General features: G+C 49.4%; 1 protein-coding gene across 1 annotated transcript in view; it reads right to left on the bottom strand.

Annotated features, from left to right (window-relative positions):
* Positions 1–14,715, bottom strand: part of LOC105986538 (neuron navigator 1) — a 147,005-nt gene that overhangs the window by 15,536 nt on the left and 116,754 nt on the right. The window contains exons 6-14 of the mRNA XM_013017510.1: positions 13,313–14,006; positions 11,552–11,995; positions 11,008–11,049; positions 10,218–10,366; positions 7,170–7,222; positions 6,227–6,250; positions 6,041–6,118; positions 2,614–2,697; positions 2,309–2,420 (exon numbers count right to left, since the gene is read on the bottom strand). Coding sequence (XP_012872964.1) covers positions 2,309–2,420; positions 2,614–2,697; positions 6,041–6,118; positions 6,227–6,250; positions 7,170–7,222; positions 10,218–10,366; positions 11,008–11,049; positions 11,552–11,995; positions 13,313–14,006 — 1,680 coding nt within the window. The remainder of the gene's footprint in view (positions 1–2,308; positions 2,421–2,613; positions 2,698–6,040; positions 6,119–6,226; positions 6,251–7,169; positions 7,223–10,217; positions 10,367–11,007; positions 11,050–11,551; positions 11,996–13,312; positions 14,007–14,715) is intronic.

Below are 14,715 nucleotides of genomic sequence, written 5' to 3'. Positions count from 1 at the left end.
GAAAAGTCTATGACACTCTTATTTCTAATTAATCACAAAGAAAAGCCAGCAGTGTAGCTGTGGCTTAAGTGATAAGACTGCTAGCCTTGAGCAAAAGAAGCCCAGGGATCACACCAAGGCCCCCCCAGGCACAAGGAGTTCTCAGTCTAGTAGGAAAAAAAAGAAATGGTGTAAAGTGCTCAGCTTGAATAGAGCTCTGAGAAGGACTTACTAAGCCTGACCATCTACACTTTAGGCACATACCATCCTATCCTGGGTCAGGGCTTATCCAGCAATACTTAGCTACCCAATGGTCCAAGACCAAATATAAATAGCTACATGCAGAACTTTTAACCTGAATACAGGGTAAATCCCATCTGATGATGAGAAAAGTGAACATGCCAGCCAAGTATTCCACCACTGAACTATGCCCTCAGCAGGGGCCACGTACACATAAGGTACTGAATTAAGCTTTCCAGCACTAAAAATATTAGATGGCAGAATAAGTTGCATACTTGTCTATCTTTTGAAGGTTTCAATAAGTTGTGAGCCTATCAACTAAATAAGAGATTCCACGCGAATTATTTTTAAGAGCAAAAGAGCCAGGCACACATGGCTCATGCCTCTCATCCTAGCTACTCAGGAGACTGAGACCTGAGGATTGTGGTTCAAATCCAGGCAGAAAAGTCTGTGCAATTAATCCCCCCAAATGCAGTAGAGGGGTATGGCTCAAATGGTTGAATGCTAGCCTTGAGCAAAAAAAAAAAAAAGCTTAGGGACAGGACCTAGCTTTTGAGTTCAAGCCCTAGGACAGGCACAAAAACAAAATAAAACAAATCTTAAATTACACAGTATGAATAAGTGTTTCGTCTTCTGCAGTGTTGGGAATCAGACCCAGTGACATTGCTCACTCAGCAGCTGCTCTAGCACTGAGTAAAAGCTTCTGAATATGCATAAAAGCATTTTAAAAGGACGAATGTTACAATACATGAATCCCATCTCAAGTTAAACGAAAACAAATACTTTTAGAAGCTGTAGGATAGACACCAAACAAAACGTGTAGACTCCTAGAAATGGGCCATGGCTGGGGGACAGTACTTTAGGAAGCTCCATGATGGAATCAGAGCTGGAGAGACAGATGGGGAGAGTGTCTCAGAAGCTAAAGGAAGGACTTACTGAAGGACAGGTGAATAGGGCCCCAAATCTGGGAACTTGACTCTGTGTGTGTATGTGTGCGTGCGCACACCTGTGTGAACATGTATGCACAAGTACACAATGTTTTTCCTTTGAGACAGGATTTCACTATGTAGTTCCATCTGGCCTTCAACTAACTAGCTGTGCAGCTCAGGCTCACCCTGACCTCTAAATCTTCCTGCCTCAGTCTCTGGCGGGCTGGGATTCCAGATGTAAACCACCACAGTCATCATTCTTTGGAGCCCCTATTATAGGTTTTTTTTTCTTTGTTTGTTTTTTTGGCCAGTCCTGGGGCTTGAACTCAGAGCCTGGGCACTGACCTGATCTTTCTGCTCAAGGCTAGCACTTTACTACTTGAGCCACAGCGCCACGTCTGGCTTTTTCCTTATATGTGGTACTGAGGAATCGAATCCAGGGCTTCATGCATGCTAGGCAAGCACTCTACCACTAAGCCACATTCCCAGACCCAAAGATGGTTTTTGTTAACAAAGTAGGTGGGGGTTATGTTCGGAGTGAAGCAGGTGAATAGCGGGAAGAAGCGCTTGAGGAAAGCGGCAGAAGCTGTAGTGTATGGTGTGAAGGTAGCTGCTAGGGAGCAAACCAGGGCCCTATATATACAAGAAAGGGCGCCACCTGCAAACTCTATCCCCAGCCCACAGCCCACAGATATTTTGGTGTCAGGCTATCTGTAGCGAAGTCTGATTGCTAACTGCCGAGGCCGCCTTGTCACATGACACTCGTGTGACTCATGTATCTATCTTTGGCTGTGTCATCTGCAGAGAAGACTGACTTTCTCTCCCTTGGAGACATGAGGTGACCATCAAGAAAGCTCACATACACGTATGTAGAGCAACACATTTGTGGACAGATGTGAAGTGCTCTGCTGGTGACTGCCTTTGACGGCTCTTTGGTCTGAAGGCTGAGAGGCCTTGCAGTGGATTACAGATCTCCTCGACCAGCCTTCATCCCCTGCAGTGATAGTCATGTTCCTCATCACTCCTCACTAGCCAGCCCAGACATCATATTGGAGGGAATTTCATATGAAAGGTGGCACATTGTGGGACAAGATGGAAATCTGCACTCATCCTCTTCACCCTGCTCTGTTCTCCCTCGGTGGGGAAACAGAACACCTTACCTTTGGGTGTGGCTTCTGAGGCATTCAGGGCCCCCTGAATAACCGCCTGAGCTTCAGAGTTCTTTTTCTTCAGGAAGTCGATCGTTTCTCGTAGATCCAGCAGCTCAGTGTCCTAAGCCGGGAAGGAAAATAAGGTCAGCACTTGGAGATGGCTGGGCAGTGGGGTGGGCCCTGGAATTCTATGCATCTTGACAGAGAAGGGCAGGGAATTGGAGCAAGGAGAATCAGGGCAAGGGAAACTGTCCTGGTGACTGAGGAGGGAAACCCGGGCCTCGGTGTCTCATATCCCCACCCACGCCTCTCACCTTCTCCTCCGCTGTTTCTGCCAGATGTCTCAAGCGAGATGTCATGTTCACCAGGCTCTGCTCAAAAGCAGCCACTAAGTTAGCCTGAAACAAACACATGAACAGATCATCTGTTGCATGAAGCTAAGGGAAAGAAAATGACTGAGATGCAAAATAGTTTTAGCTGTTTTTCTGTCTCAGAGCTGGCCCAGGTCAATGAACCTCTTAGTTTTAAAACACTGATTTCCCTGAGCAGACGGTGAATCAGCTTCCTGAATAAGGTGAGACCGTCTACAGGTCATCTACCAGAGGTGGCACTGTCTCTGTGCTCTGTGTGGGATGGGAGTAGAAGGCTGATGGGGGTGAGGGTGGGGGCATAAGTCTCTAGAAGCGTTCCTACAGTTTTGGTTTCCCTCCATAGTGAAGTGTGCTCACTCCTGTCATACTAAATAACCTCCCCACAGGTCCCTTTGGATCTTTCTTCCTCTGCCCCCAGAGTGACTCTTTCTTCTTTTATTATTATTTATTAAGTAGTTGTAAAAAGAGATTACAGTTTCATAGATTAGGTTATGAGTAGAATACTTCTTGATCAGTGTTATCCCTTCGTTTCCCCCCATATCCTCCTTGCTCCCTCCCTCCTTCCCCTGACCCTTTCTCCATTCTTAATCTACTTCTGCTCTGGAACTACTTGTTTCTGGTTTCTTCAGATTCTACTCTGCAAGATGGGAGGGAAATGGCTCGAGACTTCAGGTGCATTCTGCAGTTTGGCCACCAGAGGTCAGGTTGGCTTCGTGAAAGGTGCCGGGTCTGGAGGGGGCCCACTGGAGGCAGGCTGCATCAAGGTGCTGTGGGGCACTAAGGCCATGTGGAATGTGGCTACAATTCTAGCTGACCAACTGGCAGCAAGATGTACAAGAATGGTGAAGGGAATGAGGCATGGGACTCAGAAGGATACTTGAGGATGAAGAAACAACCAACCATCAAGGAAGGCATCTGACTAAGAGGCAATGCATGTATTCTGGGCAGGTCCTTCACACAGGTGCAACGATGTGACAGCCTCACTGCTTCTCATTGGTTGGGCTCGCTCTTGTTTTCACAGCTGCCCATGACAGATGCCTGGAAGCTTACTGGAATAGGACTATGGAAGTTGCCTCTTGCCTTGACTTCCTGCCAAGGATCCTGAGCAGACATATGTGGTGACCTAAGCAGTTTTCTTTCACTTTGAGTATGTGTGTGCCCGCATGCCAGTATGGAAGCTTGAACTCAGGGCCTAGGCACTTTTTTGCTCAAGGCCAGTGGTCTATCATTTGTGCCACAGCTCCACTTCCACCTTTTTGGTAGTTAACTGGAGATAAGAATCTCAGGAACTTTCCTGTCTGGGCTGGCTTCGAACTGTGACCCTCAGATTTCAGCTTCTTGAGTAGCTAGGATTACAAGTATGAGCCACCAGTGTCCAACCAACTTCAATCTTCTTGACCTCATCTCTCATTTGCTCCTCTTATCCCAGTGTCTATCTGTGGACAGGCAGCTTGAAGTCCTGGAAATCTATTCAAGAGTACTGACTGGAGAGAACCACGGGCCTCCTGTGTGTTTTTCTTTTTGTTGTTTGTGCTTGTATGTTTTTCTAAATCAGCCTCTCCTCATCTAGGGGACTGAGATTTCCTCTCCCACCCTGTCTCCTACATGTCCTCCCCTTCCCCTGAACATTCCCCTAATCCCAAGCTCAGACTAGGGTGCCCACAGGACCATGGGGCTGTGTGCGGCCCCAGAGGCTAGCATTGGGAGTGGTAGGTTGTTCTGAACCCCTTTCCTGTCTTCAGCTTCTGTTGTTTGGATGTTGCATGCAAACTTGGCCATAATTTGGTCCAAAGTCAGGACATCTTGAAGAGAGCTGCGGGACCTTCCCAGAGTCCTGGCATCTCCCGTGTGAAGGCGGGGCTCTGACCCTTGGCAGAAATATGTATCACGATTCCGAACTCACCGTGCCTGGGTGTTTAGTTTGTTCTCCCTTAGTCGAATGGAACTTCCTGTTCTAAGAAAAATCACCCTCTAAATTCATTTTCTTGGCCCTCCCCCAGCTTTGACAGCATGATGCCGGACAAACTGCAGTGTAAATGAATCAAACAATAATGTTCTTTGCCTCCCTGGCGGCTCTCCCTATCCCCATCCAGCTTCTCTCCAACACAAGTTTCCTAGTGTGTGCAGGACGTGACTCTGGCTGTTGGCCTTGATAGGCATGCATAAGATGGTTCTTTTTTATGTTACAATTCTCTGGGTCCCCAGGTGTGGGAAACAGTGCTTGGTAAGAGCTTCTAATAAACTACCAAGTACAGAACTTATAATCTAGGAGGTTGCGGAAAGAGAATAAAGAGTGTATTTCAGCTGCTGTTGAAATGTATTGGAAACAAAATTTGGGAGAGATTTTGGGGGTAGTTTCTACCTGATTCCAAGGGACAGACCCCAGGCCTGACAGCTGGGTTCCCCGGGGAGGATGGGAAGAGAGAAAAACCAGTAAGCACTGCGGAAATTGCAGACATGGTTACTTTGTGCAAACACTTGGAAAGCTCCTGTAGATCCGGCTCAGCTGGTGTTTACAGCTTTGGGGGAAAATGGCTCTTATGTTCTCTGTTTGCATCTCAGTCACAAGGGAGAAACTACCACAACCTGGTTAGACAAGGCGGTTCCATTCCACCCCATCTCAGAGAGCAGAAAAAACTAAGGCAGAAAGGAAGACAGTGACCATACTAGATGAATGCAGGCACAGCCGGTCTTTGCTGGCTGCCTACGAGCTACCAGGCAGGTAGTTGGCTAACATGGTATCATGGTCACTGCACAATGCGAATGACAATTCTGGGCCTGTTCCCTTACTTGGCATGAGAAAAGGCATGTGCTACCCCAGGACAACGAAAAGGGCCTCAAAGGGCTCAAGAAGTACAATCCATTGCTATTTTGTTCACAGCCAATGGCAAAATGGCTTTTGCCTCCTTGATGAACCTCTTTTCTCTCTAGGAAGGTCAAATACTAACTGCTAGATGCCACCCCATTCGCATTGGAGTAGGGGAAAAATGTCTTCTTTCATCCTTCCCTTCTCTTTCTCCCTCCTTTACTCTCCCCTTCCCTCCCTCCATCTTGCTCTTTGTGTTTTTTTTTTTTTTGATCCAGTCTTGCTTTGGAGCCCAGATTGTCCTCAAACTCAAAATGTTGCTGTCTCCATCTTGCAAATGCTGGGATTACAATTGTCTATCACCACGTACCACTCAACATGGCTCTTTACAAGGGCTCAGGAGGTAAAGAGGTAAGTCTCAGGAGGTAAATCTTCTGTTGTAGGTGTGTGCAGAAACTTGCTCTTTTGCAGTCTAAACCCATGACAGACTTTGTCAAAAACTGTCTGAAATAGATCAATCTAACCATGACCAAAACAGTGGCCCAGGGCTTTCTCTTCACTCACGTTGGCGGAGAGTTGGGATGTCAAGGTGGCCACCTTTTCCTGGGATGATTCCAGTTCCCTACGAAGCTTCCGGATTTGCTGCAAAAGGAAGAGAAAAATCCACTACTGATGGCAGAAGTAAAAGCTCTGGAGGGAAAATGGGGTGCAGTGGTGTTAACAAGCAGAGACCAAAGCTTTGCACCCTACCTCCGACTGCATCCTCTCCTCAGCCTGAAGGGAGTGCAGAGGAAAGAAAGAGAAAGCAGGTGGTTACTATGGCGGTGAAAAAGGCAGGCCTGGGAAACAGGGAGGGTGCTGTCCTGGTCCCAGCTCCTCAGAGCTCAGGGTTTACAGATTTCTCTGGTACTTATCTCTAGCTCTCTCTCTCTCAGCAAAGAAGGCTAGGAAAGGGAACCTTGGTTGTTCTCACAGCCAATCCTTTTGCCATCCATTTGAAGGAGTAAAGAATTAGAGGGCAAGGCTGAGCACCAGTGGTTCACAACTATAATCCTAGCCACTCAGTAGGCTGACATCTGAGGATCATGGTTTGAAGCCAGCCCAGGCAGGAAAGACTCCTATCTGTAATTAACCAGCCCAAAGCAGGAAGTGGAGGTGTGGCTCAAGTGGTAAAGCACTAGCTTTGAGTGAAAAAGCCAAGTGAGTGTGGGAGGTACTGAGTTCAAGCCTCACTACACACACACACACACACACACACACACACACACACACACACACACACACACACACACACACACACACACACACACACCATAAAACAACCTAGGAATCAAAGGACATCTAAAAGTGTATGCAGCACCCCATAACATAATAAACATTTGGTCAGTTCCGTACATTATTGAGGTCCTAGATGCTTAGAAACCTCATCTAACCTTGCCATCAACGCTTCTCAGCACCACAGGAAAAGGGCTTGATAACAAGGAGATCTTCCCTTTTCTCAAAGGAGAGGAACACAAAGCACCAGAGTTGCTTAGGAGTTGGTGGTGAGGCCAGAAAGACAGACCCCTGAGGCGCCCAAATGAGTGGTCGGAGCCCAGGCACCTGCCTCTACCCCAACCAAAGGGAATGAGGGAGGGCAGGAGGGAGGGGAGAGCAGGGAGGGGGAAGGAAGGGAGGATGTAAATGCTCTTACTGAGGAGTAAGTGGAGGAGGCACTGGAGGCCAGGGAGAGCACGGAGCCATGAACTGAAAGAGAAGCAGAACACAGGGTGAGTGAAGCGTCCCCGGGCCCATGGGTGTCTGGCATGAGACTAAGGCAGGAGTTTGGATTCTGGTTCTGGAGCAGCAGAGTGCCCCCCCCCACTGCCCCGCGCCCGCCCGCTGGCATCCCAACAGCCCCAAGGCAGTCAGAAACCTGAGGAGAGGGGCCCAAATTGACAGCCTCCCTGCTGCTACCTCCTCCAGCAGCCCAGGCCTTGTGGGCCCCTGCTCAGCGTGTTCCGAGGCTCCAGAGACAGGAAGGGAGGTTTTCATGATCATCTACCATCTTGTCCTCCCAGTCAGGGAAGTATTTTTATAAAACATCAGAAGGAGGGACTTTCTCATCAGAGCTGCTCAGAATAAATATCCCGGTTCTTTCTAGGCCTCTCCTGGCTCAGTACTGGGAATATTTATTCTGATTGTTCAGTAGAGCCTATTGCAAGAACCGAAGCATGTCTGCAAGGAATGCTTCCCCCAATGAGCATCCTGAGAGTAATAATGGGGGTTCTAATGCACCCCAAGACCTGGTCTCCCAGGAGCAGTTTGCCAGTAGTCACACCCTGATCACCACCAACAAACAGATGGCCGTCCCAAAAGCTAATCTTTGGAACGTTCTGGAAAGAGCAACAAGATGCCTAGTTCTTTGTAACGATTACATCCCTGCATGTCTGTTCTAATACTGGAGAGACTGTGGGGAGGAAAGACTACAACTCGAACTTGGTTTTCTGAGCATCCTGATGGGGCACCATATAACCCGATCCTGACTTCCCTCCCCTGGTCCCTGGCTAGATGCACCATCCCCAAGCCCCAGTGCTAGACAAGGCCACCCAAGGTTTCTGGGCCCCCAGACCCTTCAAAGGTATGGGAAAAAAAGAACTGAAATGGCCCAAACTGATGTCCTATGGATCGTCTATGTGTTGTGTGGTGGCAGTGGAGGTGGTACGGTGGGTGAGGGGACCCAGCAGAGCTGGAATGAGTGTGAACCGCGCTGGCATGAAGTCTCACCGTCGTCCGTGGGGTCTCGGAAGGATCCTGACCGAATCATTCCCTTGGGTCTCTCGGCCAGGGACAGGGTGCTCCCCAATTGGGAGCCGCTGTACAGCTCGAAGGCCGCCTCGTGGGTGGGGATGCTGTTGGAGCGGGTGATTCTTGGCGTGGTGGCCGCAGTGGGACTCACTGGAAGGACAGAGGGGAAGGGGACAGGAGAGGGAGGGGGAGGCGGGAGAAGAGGCAGGGTCATCAGCTCTGGTCCCTTGGGGGCCGGAGCACCAGGAGCATGAGAGGCAATGGGAAGAGGTGGGGAGAAGAAGGGGCGGGTGGGGCAGTGCTAGTGTGCAAGCAGCTGGTGGTTAGGAGCGGGGTGAGGGGGGTGGGGGGGTCCCTCCTGGGGAGGTTGAGCCCTAGTGGGGAAGGACCCTGCATCTGGGATGAGGGCCTCCCCTCAACCTTGCCTGCCTTGGATCTGTTGTTTTTTGAAGGTTAGGCTGGGGGCCTTGGCAGCTTTCCCGAAACCTTCACATCACGGGGATGTGCCTGGGATGAGGATGGATGTTGTGGTTCCCTAAAACACAGCTGGCAGCTTGGGAAGACTCGGAGCTCCAACCAAGACTCAGAGCCGAATGATGAGAAAGAACCAGCCGGCAGGGACCAGGCTGTGGGATCCAGTGGGATCCATTATAGGAGTGAGAGTCTCCCTGCAAAGCGGGCACCCCCCCCCCGCTAGGTCACTTTAGGTCAGCTCTAGAGCATCAAGAAATGCGGCCCTCTCTGCCCAACACTCCCCTGGCTTGAAGATCTGACAGACAGCAGCTAAAAGTGTCGGTTAGGCTATGGACTCTACTTTAAATCTGGGCTCTGTGGACTCTTGGAAAGCTACAGAACCCTTCCCCCTTTGCCTGTTGCTGGAAAGACAGCCTTTCCAGGCTCGTGCCCTTGTGGAGTTCATTCACCTATTCTTTTGCCATACACAGGCACATGGATGCCTAGCCTGCCTGTAAAGACCTGTGCAAAAAGATTCTCCACCCAGATCTTGAATCTACAAGGAGATCACTGTTTAGCCCACTTCCTCAGTCTGTAGCACATGTACTTTTCTTCCTGTTTGGCCCTTAGTGCAGATGGAAAACAAGCCTACCCCATCCTCCATTTAATAGGCTTTCAAAGACCAGATGACCCTGACCGAAGGCACAAAGGACCCTGATTCCCAGTCTTTCCTTAAATTCCCCACAGTCATTGCACAGGCAGGTTACAGGTTGTCTTACATCAACTGCTTCCTTTCATTCAGCTGAAAGATGGGATGAACTTGAAAGAGATACAGCAAGTGAACAACAGGCTCTGTCCTCAAGAGGCTCCTAGGAGGCCAGTCCTGACCCAGTGCTTTCCAGAACCAGGCTGCTGCGCCCCCATGCCAGGCCAGGCTTCCTCCCTACCCTGCCTCTGAGTCACGGAGCCACGTTTTTCTCTACCAGCTTTCCCTTGTCAGGCTTTCCAGGGGGTATGATCAGGGCATGTCTTGGTCACCCCTGCCTTCAGGGACAGGATGACCCTGGCTCAGGCAGAGCAGTTGGGGAGTCTAGATTTCCCTGGGTGTAGAGGCAGATCTCAGCCTTCTCTATCAACAACCTTTTTCCCTGCTTGCTTCCCAACAGCCTGACATGGCAGCACTGAAGCTGGACCTGATAGCATCGACCTTATCAGCTGGTCCCGGAAGGTGCTGGTGTGGCAGCGACTTTTGAGAAGCTCCCTGTCTCCAGGGTCCTTAGGACCCTTAAGGACTTGTCTCAAGGGGTAACTTTTCAGTTCAGGACCTTGGAAAGCTTTGCCTTCAGTCCTAGCTTGGGTGGGTAAACTGAGGCACCACGAAGCAACCCGATAGAGCGTGAGAAAAAACGGAGATGAAAAGTCCAGGCCCAGCTTCCTGGCTTCACCTTCAGGGTGAACCCCACTTCACCCCCCGTCAGAGTGCGCGGCCGGAAGCACTGACCTATGTTGGTGAGCTGGCCCTTGGCACTCAAGGACATGGAGAGCGCAGGGGGGGACGGCAGGTCTGCCTGGTCATCGGATTCCGGCAGCCCCCCGATGGTGTGCGAGTGTCGCCTCTCCTTGGTCTCCTCCTGGGACTGAAGCTGGTACCTGCAGAAGCAGTTGAGAAACTCGGTCTGGGCCACTACAAGGCCACACTAGGGGCTTAGCTAAGTGGATGTGTCTGAGCTGGGCTGGAGTGGGAGATTCTGAAAATGGCGCAAGGAAAAGGAAGGGGCATCCTTCCTAGAACCTCTGGGCCATGCTGAAGGACCAGCAGGTACTCAAGAGAGCTCCTGGGTGGGGGCGGAAAGGATGGAGGGGGCCTTAGAACTTCTTCTCCAAGGCTCAGGACAGAGCTTGATGACTCCACGAGTAGCCTCTCAGAGCACAGCAGTCCCTACCCAACTGACCATGGAGGACCTGGTGTCTCCTGTCCCTTGCACATCTCAATGGCCCCAGGGGTACACTGGGAGCGAGGAAAACAACAGCGAGGAAGTTCAGGCAGGATAAGGATGACACAGGCCAGCACAGGTGAGTATAGCATTTCCATGTGCAAACCTGTTTCTCCCCTGTCACTGAGGAAGGCCATTTACTGTAGCAGCTGACTCACAGGCTGGTAAGCTTGGGCAGGGTGCTGGCTGGCTTTAGTGGAGGACTGGATACAAATACCTTGGCTACAAAGCCAGTAACTTCATGCATGGGGCCTGGAACAAGTCAGGTTGGGCTTTTCATAGACTGAGGGTTTTTACCTGAGCCCTTTCTTGGGAAGGGTATTCCGATCCCGCTGATTACTGTGGAGATAAAAAACAGAGAGGGTTGGGGAAGAGAAGATGTGGGTCTAGCTTAGAAAACAGAGGTCTGAGAGGTCCAGACTCAGAACATGGGACATCAAACTATGGGATCCTTTACTGCTACGAGCAAAATAAGACAAGACAACCAAGGAAGCCACCAACGTGGCTTACAACTTGGGAAATTTATCTGACATGGTAAATGTTTTCTGGATTAGGAGTTAAGGTATAGTTTGTTATTTAATAGATCACATTATAGTGGGTTAAAGAAAAGGGATACAACAGGAAGGGAAAACTAATGATGAGATCTTGGAGAAGTAATTTAATATTTTGGGCACTGGTTTTTCCCATGCACATGAGAATAAAACAAATACCCAACCTACGCATCATGGAACTGTTGTGAAATTATTTAAAACATACAAACAAATCACGAAGTATCATTAGTGGAAAAGTGAAGTCCAAAGCACCGAGGCAGGCTCAGAGTCTGCTGTCTGCACCCACCTACCTGTCCAATTGTCCTGCCCTGGGGCTTCCACTCCAGGTCAGCTCTTCAGTCTCTTCTTCTGAGGGGGCAGCAGGGGCAGCAGGAGGGGTGGGGATTGGGGAGCTGCTGGGAAAGGCACTGGGCAGGCTCATTGGCATCTGGAGGGATTCCATGCTCCTGTGCAGGCCTGAGAGTTTGGGATACATGCGGCTCTCCTTGGGGACACTGAAACCGCTCATGAGCTCCAGGCCCTGGGAGAAGCTGGCTGAGTTAATATTGAGGATGGGTGCTGGGCTGGGGGTGAAGCAAGAAGGGAGAGGACCTCCAGTTGCTGAGCTGGTAGCATGCAGATCTGGGACCTTTGAAGCAAGGGTGTCGCTGGATGTTGGAAGATCCAGACTGTTGGAGTTGACCTTGTCTAGATTGGCTAGTGAGGGGGGCTTGACAAAGCTCTTAGCTGTGGCCCTGGAAGAAGTAGAAAAAAAAATAAAGAAGGATGACAGAATTATAGGTAAGAGTCAAGCCGCTAGTTTCCTTGTCTACTGGCTATTTACTAGATACAGAGGTTAATCTTGATTCAGTTGAGAAATCAATTAGAAGATGTCATATATGATTTAGGGCACCTTTAATCGTGTGTGTGTGTGTGTGTGTGTTTGTGTGGGCGTGTACACACATTCCTGTAATGGGGCTTGAACTCAGGGCCTCACACTCACTTTACTTTTCTGCTCAAGACTGGCATTCTACCAGACTTAAGCCAACAACTGTAGTCTTAATTAGGAGCATAAAAGATGAACATGTATAAACAAACATAGTAAAGCCTACTCATACAGGTGCTAAAGAGAGGGTAAATGTTGACAGCAAATGGTATAAGCAATTAAGTTTTTATTATAGTTTTTTTTTTTTTTTTACTTTTTGTTTTTAATGCCATCACTGGGGCTTTGAACTCAGAGCCTTGTACTCTTTTTTTTTTTTTTTTGGGTCCGGTCGTGGGGCCTGAACTCTGGGCCTGAGCACTGTCCCTTAGCTCTTCAGCTCAAGGCTAGCACTCTACCACTTGAGCCACAGCGCCACTTCCGGCTTTTTTCTTTTTGCTTATGTGGTGCTGAGGAATTGAACCCAGGGCCTCATGCATGCAAGGCAAGTACTCTACCACTGAGCCACCTTCCCAGCCCCAGAGCCTTCTACTCTTGCTTGGCTTTTTCACTCAAAGCTGGCACTCTACCACTTGAACTGGTCAATTTTTTGCTGGTGAATTGGAGATAAGAGTCTCACAAACTTTCCTGCCCAGGCATTGCAAACCCTGAGTCTCACATCTCAGCATCCTGAGTACCTAAGGTTATAGACCCTTGAATTGTTTTGAATGAGGGAGCAGAAACTTGATATACCAGGGGCGGGAGATGAGGATAAAGACCCATGCAAAGGCTTAGAGACAAGAGTGGACAGTCCAGGCCATACTAAGTCTAAAAAGGATAGGGAGATGAAACAGAATAACAAATCAGAGCTGGGCACTCGTGGCTCACAGCTATCATCCTAGTTATTCAAGAAGCTGAGATCTGAGGTTCACAGACTGAAGCCAGCTGGGGCAGGAAAGTCTGTGAGACTTTTATCTCAAATAAACTACCAAAAAAGCTGGAAGTGGAACTTTGGCTCAAGTGGTAGAGGACTAGCCTTGAGCAAAGGAAGCTCAGGGACAGAGCCCTAAGATCAATATAGGAACAACAACAACAACAACAACAAATGAATAAATCAAGGAAACAAGGAGAAGCTCCCTAGTGTAGGTACCTGAGAGGGGTTGGTGGCAGCTCTGCTAACTTGGTGGCTGGAGGGTGGCTTGCTTGGTTCTTGGGTGTACTTTCTGGGGAGCCAATGCTCTTCAGGGAGATGTTGTCTGAGTCCAAGGCCACTGCCTTAGCCTTGGCCTTTTCCTTTTCCCGATCTGTCTGATTGACAGGAGCTGGAGTGGTCCGCCCACTGGCGACCTTGGAAGGCTCCTTCAGTCTGGAGGGTGTAAGACCTCCCTGCTTTGTGCTGAGGAGACTGGGGTCAATGCTGCTGCTCACAGGGCGAGGTCCACCCCGACCACCGGTCACACTCATAGAACTGGACTTAGCAGGCCTGGGCAGGCTGCGGTACTGGATGTTGGAACGAGCTCCAGGAGCCAGGAATCCAGGCTCTGCACTGTTGGACACATCCAGGCTAGTCTTGCGTCCATTTACCGGCTTGACAGGGATGCCTGAGGACTTCTGGATCTTGCTGAGAGTGGCTGAGCCACCTGTCTGCATGACTGTGGCTGTGCCTGTAGCAGGAGGAGGCTTCTTGTAGCCAAAGGATCCTGAAGTGGAGGGACGTGCGATGCCTGAGGGGGGTTTCTTAGCATCACTCAGGCGGTCCCGGCCAGCATCCGAGGAGGAGCGTTGTAACCCAGTATTCTTCACTGCCAGCTTACCCTTGTCTGTAGCTTTGCCTTCAGATTTGCCTGCAAGACGACAGGAAATGACATTAACAGGAGCCAAGATCTTAGAAGTCATTTTCTCTCTCTGCATGGGAGAAGGGAATGTTATTAGTGTAGAGAATTTTAGAGGCCTCCCATATGGGTGAGCAGACAGTGGATACGTGTCTTGCTAGAGGGACTCTGAGCGGGAGAGGTGAGGGGCTAAGCTTCTGCTCTGGTTTGTTTTTATTGTTGTTATGTTTTTCTGTTCTCAGAGTAGGATGGTCTGCTTTGGTTAAAATGGCAGAGGCAATCACAAAGATGACTGAGAAGGAAATGTGTCTAATAACTGGTCAAGAAAGGGAAAAAAGAGGGCTGGGAAGGTGGCTCAGTGGTAGAGTGCTTGCCTCATATGCATGAGGCCCTGGGTTCGATTCCTCAGCACCTTATAAAAAGAAAGGGAAAAAAGAACAGGGAGCAACGGAACAGGGTAGAACATATCTAGTGGCAATGAGAGAGTTGAAAGAAATGTTGACGAAGGCCACTAGTGATATAAGGGGCCAGTTTTGGGAGCAATGGAAATTGCTCACTCTTTTCATCTGATTTACTTTTCCTTAGGACAGTCCTGGAATGTCAAGGAATCATCTTATGAAGCTAAGTACACATGGGAAAGGAAAGAGTCTCTGAACAGAAGATATTCTCTACCTCTTCTACCTCTCATTAGTTGTATGATGGTAGCCCGACCGCTTGACCT

This window comes from Dipodomys ordii, unplaced genomic scaffold, assembly GCF_000151885.1.
Source record: "Dipodomys ordii isolate 6190 unplaced genomic scaffold, Dord_2.0 Scaffold35, whole genome shotgun sequence".
Classification (NCBI taxonomy): Eukaryota; Metazoa; Chordata; class Mammalia; order Rodentia; family Heteromyidae; genus Dipodomys; species Dipodomys ordii.
Note: the sequence above shows the minus strand (reverse complement) of the source record. Positions and strands in the feature narration are given on the sequence as shown.